General features: G+C 41.0%; 1 protein-coding gene across 5 annotated transcripts in view; it reads left to right on the top strand.

Annotated features, from left to right (window-relative positions):
* mtss1lb (MTSS I-BAR domain containing 2b) overlaps positions 1-14,371 on the top strand; it is a 92,600-nt gene that overhangs the window by 15,453 nt on the left and 62,776 nt on the right. For all 5 annotated transcript variants that reach the window (XR_002275390.1, XM_020605890.1, XM_020605893.1 and 2 more), the window contains exons 2-3: positions 9,099-9,160; positions 9,512-9,585. Coding sequence is in view for 4 of the 5 variants with exons in the window: in XM_020605890.1 (XP_020461546.1) it covers positions 9,099-9,160; positions 9,512-9,585 (136 nt within the window). In the remaining variant the exon portion in view is untranslated. The remainder of the gene's footprint in view (positions 1-9,098; positions 9,161-9,511; positions 9,586-14,371) is intronic.

A 14,371-nucleotide genomic window follows, 5' to 3' on the forward strand; every position in this document is an offset into this window, starting at 1 on the left:
TTGACCAGCTGTGTGGTGTTAAGTGTCCAAGTGAGGTCCTCACTGATGTGGACGCCCAGGTATTTGAAGCTGCTCACCCTCTCCATTTCGAGCCCCCGAATGAACAGTGGCCGATGAGATCTCCTCTCCTTCCTCATGTCCACTATCATCTCCTTCGTCTTGTCCATGTTGAGGCTGAGATTATTGTCCTTGCACCATGACACCAGACCGGCTACCTCCCTCCTGTAAGCTGCTTGGTCCCCACCAGTGATGCGACCTATCACTGCAGTGTGATCCGCAAACTTTAGGATGATGTTGTCTTTGTGGGAGGCGACACAGTCGTGGGTAAACAGGGTGTAGAGGATGGGACTGAGGACACATCCCTGTCGGGTGCTGATGTTCGTGCTAATGCTGGCTGAAGTCCTATTGCCAATCCTGACAGTCTGGGGCCTGCCAGTCAGAAAGTCTAGGAGCCAGTCACAGAGGGCGGGAGGCCGACCCATTGTATCCGTGATGTTAAACTCTGGCTATCGCAGAATTTCCTACACTTAAATGAGCTTGACGGCTCGATTGTTGTCGAACACCCCCAGGTACGCTCATATCACCCCTGTGCCTCACTCGCTACACTGGTTGCCAATACAGTCTAGAGTTGACTTCAAAGTGCTGCTATTTGTATTTAAGTCCATGAATGGCCTCGCTCCTCCATATCTATAAGATCTTTTTTCTGTCTATGCTCTGTGCAGAGCTCTGTGCTCCTCAGAGCATCTGTCCCTGGTTGTCCCTCGGCCAAGATACAAAAAAATGGGGCGATCGTTCTTTTGCCGTGTATGGCCCCAGGTTCTGGAATTCTCTACCGCTAGAGCTACGGTCCATAACTGAGCTAGCGGCCTTTAAGTCAACTCTGAAAACCCATCTTTGTAGGCAGGCCTTTTGTGGCCTTAACCCTCTTTTAACTCATTGTTTTACGCTGTTTGTGTCCTGATATGGAAGATTTTTACTCCTTTAGTTTTTAAAATTAGTGTTTTATTCTGTTTAGGTCTTCTTGTTTTAGTACTGTTTTTTATTAGCGTATACATGTTCTGTTTGTGAAGCACTCCGTGTTCCTTTGGAGTTGTAAAGTGCTATATAAATAAACCTTTATTATTATTATTATAGCAGGTAGCTGTTATTGTTTGGAATGGAAAATGAAACTGCAAAACATAGCGCTGGTATTTTGGACGCTTGGGTTCGAGTCCACTTTGTGTTTTGGTTGACCCACTGCTAGGCTTCTTGATCATGTGGAACTGGCGCCAGCTACTGAGAAATGATACCTAACTCATGGTTTAGGTATGGTGTTACTAGCTTGCAGCGTGGAGGCCTTGGTCTCGGGCATTATTTTGACCCCTCATCAGAAAAACTAGTGAAAGATTCTGTTTTTAAATCTTGCTGCAATGAAATTACAAATAAAAATAAATAGGTCTCTCTGTAATGACTAGGGGCAGTACGGTGGCGCGGTGGTTAGTGTTGCCTCACAGCAAGCAGGTTCCGGGTTCGAGCCCCAGCCAACCCGGGGCCTTTCTGTGCGGAGTTTGCATGTTCTCCCCGTGCTTGCGTGGGTTCTCTCCGAGTGCTCCGGCTTCCTCCCACAGTCCAAAGACCTGCAGCATAGGTTGATTGGTGTCTCAAAAAATTGCTTGTAGGAGTGATTGTGTGTGTGAGTTGTTGTTCGTCTGTGTGTTAGCCCTGCGATGGACTGGCGACTTGTCCAGGGTGCACCCTGCCTCTCCCCCGCAGCTGGCTGGGATTGGCTCCAGCCCCTCGTGACCCCATTTGGGACTAAGCGGTTTAGAAAATGGATGGATGGATGTAAGCACATTTTTTAAAATGAAGGGTGCGTCGCCCTGTGTCCTGCTCCAATTTTGCTCTGGTATTGCTCACATCACAAGCCTGAAGCATGTCCAAGCCCAACCCAGGATGCATCTGTGTCTTGCACAGTTATCCAACACTTTTCAGTCAAAGATTGGCCATTGTGAGCTCAACAATGGAGCTCCTAAAATACTTTAAAAAGAAAATGGAAAGGTCATACAGGTGTACTGTGTTTTTATTTAATTAGGCCCATTGATTTATTTAATTTTACATATTATTTTTGTGTTATATTCCTTGTTACATAGGCTTAACTGTAATTACTAAATCACTTCTGTTTGAAAAAAGTAGTTGTTCTTTAGTTCTTTGCGATGTAAGACTAAGGTTTAAGCTAAAAATGAAATACATTCCCCTTTTTGGAGTGAGTGGGTGCGATTTGAGTGAAGCGGGATGCAATTTGAGTTGAGCACTGAGCAATAATGAACAGAGTACCTGGTGCAGGTGAACAGCTCCGAGAGCAAGGAGCGTAAATTCTCACCACTCCACTCCGCTCATATGCTCTGAGTAATAGTACTGACAAGTTATTCTTAAAATTACAAGATTAACGGAATTGGTAACACATATCACCAGCTTTGCAAAATAAATAAATAATAAGCAAAGAAAATTACAATCAATGGCTTACAGCTTGAAGTCTCTAACAATGGAAGTGAAAACAGCCTCAACAATGGCACACAGGTTTAGATTGGTGATTGCTAGTGATCACCTGCTCATAAAGCTTTTTATTGAACACTATTAAGGATGAAGAAAAGCACGGATAGAAGAATGAAAGGGTGATGGAATGGCAAAAGAAGGATGGAGCAAAAGGGAAAAAATCTATTAATCAGCAAATTTCTGTCCAGACCATGGATTGTCTGGAAGGAGGATGGGGGAGGAGTTTTACACTGCTCTGGGTGTTAGGATGATGATATACAGTGATATACAGCCAGACCAAAATAACGATGCTTCCAGGGTCCTTCAGCATCTTATGGTAGGATCCATCACCTCGTCAGCCATGATGCAGTTTGCTGTTTTCTTCTAAGTTTTAGTCTCATGAGACGAAAGAAGCAAAATGTTGTCCTTTCAAATGATTTATATTAAAACACCACAGATCTCAGGTGGGGTTGGTTATCATTGTGTAAAGTAATTTCCTGCTCTTCGTACTGTTCTTCATTGCGTCGCCCTGTGTCCTGCTCCAATTTTGCTCTGGTACTGCTCACAGTGCATTTTGTGGGAGCGATGAAGGAAAGAGGAAGGAAGGGAGGTTATAAAGGAGCGAGGAAAGAACAAGTATCAAGGTTTTAAAGCTACACACTGAGATGAATTGGGTAGCATCTGTGTGTGTGTGTGCTTGTGTCATACATGCCCTGCTGAGTTTTTCTGTGACACAGGAAGTGGTGATGTAATAGTATACAATCCAAAAGCATTTTCACACACTGACAGTTTACTGCTCTCTGTCTCTGACACTGATGTACTGTATTTGCCCCTCGGCCACTATGATATTCCAAGTGCTAGAATTATGTGAGATCAGTGGTTGTGGTCATGGTCTTTGAGCTTCATGCTAGTCAGCACACACTCATAGACATACAATATCTATGGAGCATAGAGCTCACAGACTGGGAGCTTTCTAACCTCCTTAAATGCAAAATTGATTTCAGAAGAATTTACACAGCACATTTTTGACTTTGGACAGATAGCCTCTGTCTTTTTAAGATTATTCAGTTTCCCCTTGACCACCAACATCTATAAACATCTATCTGTGAGACATACTCAGAAGTACCAAGTGTGCAGTATAAATATCTTATTTGGAAGAGCACATCCCTTACAGTATAGCCATTTAGTTTGTGTTTATTTTGTCGCCATTTTTAAAATGACACCTGCCAGCTACACGTTTGTGTGTGTGTGTGTGTGTGTGTGTTTGTTTATTTTTCAGTGCAGCAGCGTATTTAACATGGCATCATAATCGTTATTCCTTTATCACTGCAGTCTCTCTGCTTATTCAGCTGTAATCTCTTCTGTCTAAGAATCATGTCCACCATCTACTGTAACTGCCTCTAATAAACTGCTGCTCGACTGTGTGATGTTTGAAGGCCTTAAGGTGTTTTCAGACAGTCCTAGGCAACACTTTGAGGACGTTTGATTGCAGGCAAAGCCAGCCAGAAAGATGCTGGTGGATGTGATTAGATGTAAATTGTAATGGATTTTGTTTTTTTTTTACTAAATAATGAATTTACAGTCAGGATTACCATGATAATGTAGGTCCTTGGCAAGTGTCTGAGGAGTGAAAAGAATCAACAGTATCAAATAAGAAATAATAATTTCAAGACATGAACATGATAAGAATACTGAACCTGGAATTTTTGTTTACACTTTATAGTGTGCAATAGATGTGTCAGTAAACTATTTTACTACAACAAACAACCTCTCTCTGTGGGATCTCTAACAATATGTATACAGCAGCAAACATGCACAAAAAGTAGTCATATATGTTCACAGTACTGCTGCATTTCTGCTGGCATAGTTTAGCAGCTGAGTTTTAACTTGGTTTGGTCAAAGTTAAAACAAATGTTTGAGGTAGTTTATCATATGTTGACTGATTATCTCACATCAGACTATTAACACAGTGTGTGGAGGGAAGACCACAACAGAAACACACTTAGCCACGAGGGCGTGGTGATTGACCAGATTTTATTTTTAGCTGTGACTTTGGCTCCATGATGATGAAAACAAGATAACTGAGATAATATTGCTATTGTGCTGCACTCTATTTCCTGGTAATGCTATCACTTTGTGCATTTGTTTCTCATTTGAACTGTATGTAAAGTCCAAGAAAAGGCACTGCCCACCAGATGTTTATTTTTTACAGTTCAGTAAATGCATGATATTTTTAAAGTAACTGCGTTAAAGTGGCCATGGCATACTCGTTTCCAGCTATTTAATGTTTAATCTTGGGTACGATAAAACCAGAGAGCCTCTTCCTAAAACCGAGAGGATAGTTTGTGAACACATCTCCTGCTGCCAGTGTTGTGTCAAAAGTGGACAGCACAATGAACTGCAACAGCATTAATTAATTTGAATTTCTCCTCTTGCGAGTTGCTTCTGCACAGAAGTACTATAACATATGTCCACCTCATTTTTTGAGCTAGGTCATGTCTAACATGATAATTCACCATTGTAACATTGTAGATAAGTCAAAGAACAAGGAAACACATGCCATGGGCTTTTTAGTACTGACCAAATAATTATGATTATGACTTTTGCTGAGATTGAGCAGCTCTAATAGCCAGTCAGTCATTACTTGGACATTTGCCGCCAGGCTCTTTTACTGGATTGAAATGCCCAGAATATGCTAATGAGCTTCGTGTGTCTATGTAGAGGCGTCACTTCGTGTTATCTTCCTTCAGACTATTTAAGCTCTGTAGGGCACTTCAGACACCCTGCAAGAGGAGGAAAGCTGTGTGTGTGTGTGTTGGCAGTGGGTAGATTTCTGTAAAGGGGAAATAGAACTGTGATTTCAGACCCAATTAAGCCACATCAAACAGACCAGATCAAAGAGTATACAGGCCTTATAGTCTGTGCCAGTCTGACATCACAACAGAATGCCATACCCCCAAAACACGCATGCATTTCCTTCCTACTGTCCTCCTTCATTTTTATGTTTTCACATTTCTCTGTGTTTCCTTATGTTTTTTAGCAGCTTTCCCCATTCTTTCTATTCCTATTAGGATCTTTAGTCCTGATACTGATATATGTTAATACAATCATCCAGCCACATGTACACAATTTGTATGCATTTAACAAGGTTAACCTGGATCAAGTATAATGTAATATGTGCTAAGGGTGTGTGATGTAGCAGTCATCCAGTCTAAAAGAGGAGTGGGAGAATGGGGCAACAGCATCCATTAGAGATAGCTTTGAATAGTTAGTAATCCTGGCTGCTCTTTGATGCGGCCTGATGCCAATGACAGTCAAGTGTTCTGAATATGTGTGGTTGGGTTGATGAGTTGGTTGGCAGCATGGACAGAAGAGGAGGTGTTGGCTGCTGGTTTTGGAGGTGAAGGAAGAGGTGGTGAGAGGGTTTAAAAAAGGGGAGATGTGGGATTACTGGCGGAGAGCCTGGGACAGTGGTGCCGGTGTGTTTCTTTCTGCACTTGAACATATGGAACTGGGAAAAGACCAATTAACACTGAGCCACAGCTACATATTCAGTGCAATCAAAATTTTTAATTAAGTAAAGGTGCAAACATATGATCAGCAAAGTATCAAAAGTTTTTCAGTCTTTGTTCTGCTTTTGATGCTCCTGTACCTCTTTCCAAAGGGCAGCAGGCTGAACAGGTGGTGTCTGGGGTGGAGCTGTTCAGAAAGGATCTTTCTGGTCTTGGAGAGACATTGAGAGCTGGCGATGTCATCTGAGGAGGGCAGAGGGCAGCCTACTGTCCTTTCAGCTGACTTTATCACCCTCTAACAGCTTTTCCTTGTCAGCTGCTGTGCAGCCAGCATACCACACTGTGATGGAGTATGTCAGCATGCTCTCAATGGTGGAGTGGTAGAAGGTCACCAGCAGCTTCTCCTCCATCTGTTCCTTCTAAGTACTCTCAGGAAATGGAGTCACTGTTGGGCCTGCCTCACTGCTGTTGCAGTGTTAGCTGACCAAAAGATGTCCTCTGAGATGTAAGTCACCAGGAATTTAAAAGTGGAGACCCTCTCTACACAGTCACCATTGATGTGGAGACGGGCAAGGTCAGCTTTGCCTTCTCCTGAAATCCTTGACCACCTCCTTAGTTTTTCTTTGTGTTGAGAGTCAAGTTATTTCTGACACACAACTCTGTCAGCTGCTGCACCTCGTCCCTGTAGGCCATCTCATCTCCTCCTGTAATTATCCCTACCAGGGTGGGGTCATCTGCAAAATCACAACAAAAGTAATCTCAGGACACTTTACAAACTAAGGTCTAGACCTTACTGTTATCACTATTATTACAGAGGGAAAACCCAACAAATCCCCCTTAAACAAGCACTTGGCGACAGTGGGGAGGAAAAACTCCCTTTAACGGAAGAAACCTCCAACAGACCCCGGCTCTTGGTGGGCGGCCTTCTGCCTCGACCGGTTGGGGTGAGTGGATAGAGGAGAGAGAAAAGAAGAAAAGCAACAAGACACAACAAACACTGATCAGGTCGATGTGGCTGGGGACTGCTCATCAGAAACATAGAGCTCCAGAGCCAGGGCAACCTGCAGAAAGGTACAGGGAGAGAGAGAGAGGACACACTACGGGAGAGAGGAGACAGCGCCCACACAATTTCAAAGAAGCTAATTGATGCAACCTTGAAAACTTGTGACTGCATTACATCACGTAACCCCCATTTTGGCTTCCCATTTGTTTTGGGATCATGTTTAAGATTTTATTTGTTTTTAAGGTACTGCACTGGCGCCATCTTATATCTCAGCTTTTACACTTTTATACACTCTTAGATCTCTTAGATCTTCTAATCTTTCATTGCTGGCAATTGGTCATTTATTGTAGCAGCTCCCAAACTGTGGAATTGCCTTCCCCCTGATATTCGTTCATTTTCTAGTGGGGTCTTTCAGTCCCGTCTGAAAACCAACTTAAGGGCTTTTCAGATAGGTTGTGGTGGGCGCCATGCTCCGCTATCAAACTCATTCATTTCTATTTGTAGGCATGGCACAAGAACGTTTCAACATGGGCACAGTGCTCTGTGACAACACCTCGACACGTCCAATTACAGATAACCTGACAGACCATAAAGAAAATGGAGGAGAAGATGATTTTGGAGGACCCACACCCTCTCCTTCTTTGCTGCAGCTGGTCTCCTCATCAATACAACTACAGCCACAGTTTTTTGCTGACATGTACACCAATCAGCCATAACATTATGACCGCTGGCAGGTAAAGTGAATAACACTGACCATCTGTTACAGTGGCCCCTGTCAGTGTGTGGGGTATATTAGGCAGAAAGTGAACATTCAGTCCTCAAAGTTGATGTTGGAAGCAGGAAAAACAGACAAGTGTAAGGATCTGAGTGACTTTGACAAGGGCCAAACTGTGATGGTGAGATGACTGGGTCAGAGCATCTCCCAGACTGCAGGTCTTGGTGGGTGTTGTTGGTCTGTAGTGGTTAGTACCTACCAACAGTGTCTAAGGAAGGACAAATGGTGAACTGGAGACAGGGTCAAGGACGCCCAGGGCTCACTGATGATGAGGTTGACCTACTGTAGATTAAACTTTTAACTTCCATTTGTACTTTTCAAAAGATTAAAGTTTATTTAAATCTTTGTTAAAATTGCTGAAAAATACGAGAAATGAGAAATACTGTCCATTGGTCTCTATGACGATAAAAAGTCAGGGGCTGTAGTGGTGATATCACACCTAGAGTGGTGAGGCTGTTGGATTAGTCTAAAAAATTCTCTCTAACTCGTCCTCACGACCACAGTTTTTACTCCTTTTACATAAGTTTTTCACTGAATTGTAGACACATCTGTGCTCTTCCTGACAGTAGAACTGTGGAAGCAAATGGATTCACAGAAGATGCACAGTGAGCTGCAGAGTGACACGAGTGTCAACCAACTGCCACATTGACTCTGATGTAAACAGTATTAGGCAGGTGGTCATAATGTTATGGCTGATCGGTGTAGATTGATACATCGTGCATCCAGGTCTGCTGCTCGAAAAAGTAGTTAATATCTGCTGACCATCTCCTGGGAAGCTTTTTGGCCACCTAGCAACTGGCACCAAACTTGCGCAATTTGCGCTTGTGCACCCTCCTCCCAGCACATGCCACGTCCTATCTGGAAGCCCTTTTATTCAGTCTGGCCCTTGATACCAGCTCTCTCTAGAGCTCCTCATTTGTTTTATTTATTTTTATGCTTTTATATTTATGATTTTCTGTTAATGAGACTTTCTCTAAGGGTGTTTTATTCTTATATGTTTTATTTTATTTTCTCTTTTTACTGTGAAGCACTTTGTAACTTCGATTTAGATGCTAGGTGCTATATAAATAAACTTTTGCTTACTTACTTGCATGCTTGCATTAAAATTATGTAACATGCAGAGCAGCTACCTCATAACCTCAGCCAAACAAATTCCAAACCAGTGTAATTTTACTTGATTGAAACATTTGATTCATATGCATTTCTCTTCTGACAGTGTGGGGAGAGGTTGGGGCATGAAAGCTATGTTGTTATTATCTGCTGATATAGATCGGTCTTGTTGTCTGTGTGTTGCCAGTGCTCCTATCCTGTGTGGGAAGACTTCAGCGCCAAGGCCACCAAGCTGCATTCCCAGCTCAGGTAAATAACAAAATGTAGTAAAGCATAAAATAAGAAATAGTCTTGTTTTTAAAAGAATGTAACACTCATCTCTATCAAAATACTGGGACACATGCCTTCTTTTTTATTTCCAAAAATTGTAATTGTAATTGTAATTGTTGACAGGAAGTAACTTCCCGCAAAGGTGATAACACATATCAGCTGGATGTAGCAACATACTAGTAGCTCATACTTTCAAATTCACTGACCAAATCAATCACGTCATTGCTGCATTACCACTGCAATACTTCACTAGTGCTTTGGTGCTCATTAACTAAAGCTTAAATATAATACCATTTTATCTAAAGTAATTATCATTTTCTTGTCATCCAGAACTACCGTTCTAGCAGCTGTGGCCTTCTTGGATGCCTTTCAGAAGGTTGCAGACATGGCTACCAACACCAGAGGTAGGACAGCTGTGGGTGAAATAACCAAATCCTAGCTAACTACATAATAAGTTGTATGCACTGGTGCAGCACAGGCCCCTTTGCCAGTACTGTGTTTGTTATGGTTTGCTCTCCACATGGCAGCAGTATTAGAGGTCTTATGAGATATTATCTACCAGCATGTTAAACTCTCCTTTGACGGATGAAAGTGTTTCCAGTAGCCTAAAGGTACACTTTGTCCTGAACTTCAAAGCAGTTGCACTGCACTGTTTATAGAGATGAAAAATCACAGAAGTATCTTGGAGATGCTGATTAAATCTATTTCTGTAGCAGGACAAATTTGGTTCCCAATGCAGTCGGAAGATTAGTTTCCCATTCCCATAGTGTGTTGCAAAGAATATGTGTTTTTGGAGGCTAATACTATTGGTTTTGGGTGGAAGATGTTATTTGTCAGTGATTTATGCCAGTCAGCTGCTGACACATGTAAACCAGTTAAAACAATAATTTGAATAAGCCTACTTATTTCATATGAAACAATTAGATTTACTAGTTAAGATGCTAATAGAGAATCAGAAATAGAATAAAATAAAATAAAAAGTAAGAGTATTAATAACAGTGCAAAAGCAAAAAGCACTTTGTTACAAGTAAAAGTCTTATATTCAGAATGTTACTTATGTAAAACTACAAATGTATTAGCACCAAAATGTAATAAAGTATACATTTGCAGAATTGCACCTTTTACCTTTCACAGTAATCTATACTATTTAATTGGATTATAATTACTAATGCATTTTTGTATTCATCACATTTAATGTTGCAGCTGGTAAAGTTGGAGCTAATGTTAACCACCTTTTATGCTTATATTTACTGCAGTGTAGATTATGATATTTCCACCAGGGATCAATAACATCTTATGATTATACCGTATTTTGTTTCATTAATATGATTCTGAAAAGTAACAAAAGTTACAAAATAAAAAATAAATTTCAAAATACAATCAAAGTATGAAAATATCTAAGTAAAATACAGTTGCCTCAAAAGTATCATAAATATTTTTAGTTACTTTCCACCACTGGGGACTAGTAGTTAATTTGTCATTACCTGTAGAAGTAACTTTGTGTGATGTCTTAGTTAGTGTTATAGTTGCTATATCTGTATGTTTTCACAGTTTTCACATGTGTTACTTTAGCTAGCCAGAGCCAGCAAATTACAACAGGTGTTATGATGTTGTGTCAAGCTGTCATGATACTGGGGCATGAGTTTTCTACTTCTCCACTGCATGCACATTCTGGATCGTTTGTAAAATGGAAGCCTGCTTTTTGTAACGCCAGAAGGAATAGTTTTGATAATATCAATGAAAACCTTAACATGGTATCACTACCATGGAATGTTTTTTATATTTTCTGGCTTGGGTTTCTGGCACTTGACACACTTGATATTCTATGTGTAGGCTTAAAGCTTGGCATGAGTATTAATAGAGCATGGGCCAGAAAGCTGAAAAGGTCAGACAAACCCTCACCACCCACTGAAAGCCTTCTGAATACTGCCGTACCACTGACAGAAGAGAAGGGATATAGGAAGACACCCGGGGCTATAATACACAAGGCAGAATTTCACCTCTTGTTGCAGTCTTTACCTGTAGGCGCAGCTGCCAGACAGTGTATGTGATATGTGTGTGTCCTACCACATGGGGGTTACATGAAGAGGCTTGTATAGCTTGCACAGGCTAGACAGGAACTCAGCAGGTTCTGTCAGCTCAGTACACATGCCTCTACCACTGACACACATAGAGAGGCAAAAATATAGCATAGATGATGTTGGTACACAGATGCAGGCTGTGCATCAGGATCATTGTACTTTCTTCTTCTGATGAGTCATTTCTGTTGGGGTCCATTTGTTAGATTGTTGTACAATTGCTGCTCTTTGTCATTGTGTGGTGTTCTCAAATAGATTTGTTAAATGGATGGCGGCAAGAGACGGCACCAATAATGATGCTCTGTGTCTACTTGCCAGTCACTATATTAATGTGCCATTTATTACAATGTGTGCGTGTGTGTGTCTGTGCCCAATAAGTACTGATGATCCTGTGCTCTCCTCTTGTACTGACACTCCCATCTATAAGCCTGCTCTGGTTGTGTTTCCTTTGTGCTATCTGCCAAATTTTATGCCAGCTGAAATGCTGCAAAATGTTCATCAGCTGGATGGAAATTTACAAAAGGCTCCATGAAGTTCACAGGCTTATGCATGATCACTTATCATTTTGACATTTAATCAGGTTTAATATGGAAAACACATTGTACATATTTCATAGACTCTTTTCCACTCAAGTACGTATATGCTATGTATGCTATATGCTATATATGCTATGTATTATTATCAGCATTATTTAGCCATGCTATTAGCCTGGCTCAGTAGGATGTTAGTTAATCCATCACTTTGCTCCAGACTGAAATACTGAATGGTTTGCCATGAAATAAGGTTTGTGTCCTGTCTGGATCTTGGCCAGGTGTTGTTTTCTGCTGGGTCCCTAATGCTGAGGCACTATTTAGGTTTCTTCTCATGCTGATAAAGAAGAGTTTAGAGGGTTAGAGAAATAGTTTTTCTTGTGTTTGTGATGGTGCAGGAGGAAATGTGCAAGTATTCATGAATTCCCTGGTCAAGGAAGAATTTGAGAGCACGATTAGATGTGCTCTCCACAGTCCTCTCATAGGCTGAACACTCACTTACCCCAGGGTGAGCAGGTTGTTTGTTTGTCTTTGGGTGTGTTAGAGAGAGAGGGGATACCACAGGGAAATGGAAATTAACAATCACACAACACAACTGCATCCTTGATATGCAATGCCTATTGTATTCGTGCGCACGCGAAGCTGTTCTAATGGCGTAAAATGAATGAAATAGGTTTGTGTGTGTCCAAATTCACAACTCCTTTCTCTTAGAAGGTCACACTCTTTGTTATATGAACTATTTTGTGAGAATTGAGTCACAACATGGCTGCTGATGCAAGATCGGCTCTGCTTGGCCACTGTCTGCAGCGATTTCCGCATGCACACTGTATGGGTTGAAACATGAGCCGAGTGGGGGCTCCTGCACAGACGTGTAAATTCAGAAATGCACAGCCATGCATAGACTCCCTCCATATTACAACAATAATGAGACACACTTTATATATCATTTTCACGCGTAGGAGCACCCACTCGAAAGGGGCAGGAGTGATTCTTTTTTAAGTCAGCAGAGACAGGGCTAAAGTCTACCTCCACTGCAGATGGTGGAAAGGAGAGAAAAGAGGCTGGAAAACCCATTTCCAATATGTTTATCGTCTTTATTGAAACCAAAGGAAGGGAGCTGGGGGCCAGGAAGAAGTTTATGGGAAATGTGGCTTTGATTTTGAGAAGCACTACCACTGGTGTGACATAGAGGCTGCCAATGAGCATCACTGTGGTCTCATGACGATATAGCAATTTAACCAAGGTAGAAATTTGAATTTAAGAATGGTTTACTGTTGTTTAAAACTGCAACACATAGCACATTAAAACTTTACCAAAAGAAGAAGAGCACACTGATTTGCTGTAAATCTCAAATTTGAGGCACAGTGGTACTGTGTGGACATTGATAGTCAGTGTTTTTAAATGGTAGTGAAATGATATAGACAGACAGTTGAGGATTGTTCCAGCCCTTAGAGGAATGGAGTGATGACTGTATGAAAAGACAGAGGTCCATGCCTGAAAGAGCACTGAGTGTTGCAGGCAATTCAAACAGAGAACAGACAGAGGACTGTTGTGGGGAGTTGTAAGGAAGTCTTCAGCAGCAGGCTGGTGCAGTCACTGTGGATACGAGCAACGGTCCATGGCTCACAATTTTTTGGGGATGCATTTGGTCAAATTAACTCAAGTAACCCTTCATTAAAGAGCCCATGGCATGCTCATTTCCAGCCATTTAATGCTTAATATTGGGTACCTCTAGATTAGCTTTGCACCCATCATAACTCATAATAGTTTGTAATTATTTTATAATGATAAAACCATGAGCATTCAAGGAAATCCTTAAACCATCACATAATAAAAAAAAGTCTGGTGAGCCAGAGTTATCAAGACTTGTATAAACTTGTATAGACTTGTTGCTTCTTTATAGAGGTACTAGAACATACAGTACATCCACTTCATTTTTGAGCTTTAGGTCATGTTTAAGATGATAATTCACACTTGTACATAAGTCAGAAAAGCATGCCATGGGCTCTTTAACACCACCCATCATGTTCCAAATATGTATATTGAAACTGGATGTTATTAAACAGTATTAATTATATTAACTGGCAACCATCACAGTTTAGCTTGGTTTGATTAAGTCTGTTATTGCTGCACTTACGGCATAAGCTGTTTTAACTATTTATTTATTATTGTTAGCTAACTGTTTAAACCATTTATCTTATACAAAGAAAGCTAATTTTCCATTGCGTTTAATTGACTATTTCAAACATTTGACCAGCACGTTCAGCTAACTTGGAATTGTTTATACAGTACATTACCTTTTGTTATCGGTTTCAAACATCTAACTTTTTGTGTGAGTGTGATTAGGGCATTCAAAATTCCTGCATAACAAAAGTGGCCTTTCAGAGAAAGTACCCTGTCTAAATAAAGGTAAAAAAAAAAAAGGTTTGCATGCTATTTGGTTCTCACCATATGCTTTCAATCTGTGGCTCAAATGGATATAATGTATATTAGTGTTGCCCTAACCAGTTCTTCTTACCATTGCTAACTCTGAGAGACGAGACAGTCCAAGTAACTTCAAAACAGTGCTGATTTATTCAAAG

This window comes from Monopterus albus, unplaced genomic scaffold, assembly GCF_001952655.1.
Source record: "Monopterus albus unplaced genomic scaffold, M_albus_1.0 scaffold73.1, whole genome shotgun sequence".
In the NCBI taxonomy this organism is placed as follows: domain Eukaryota; kingdom Metazoa; phylum Chordata; class Actinopteri; order Synbranchiformes; family Synbranchidae; genus Monopterus; species Monopterus albus.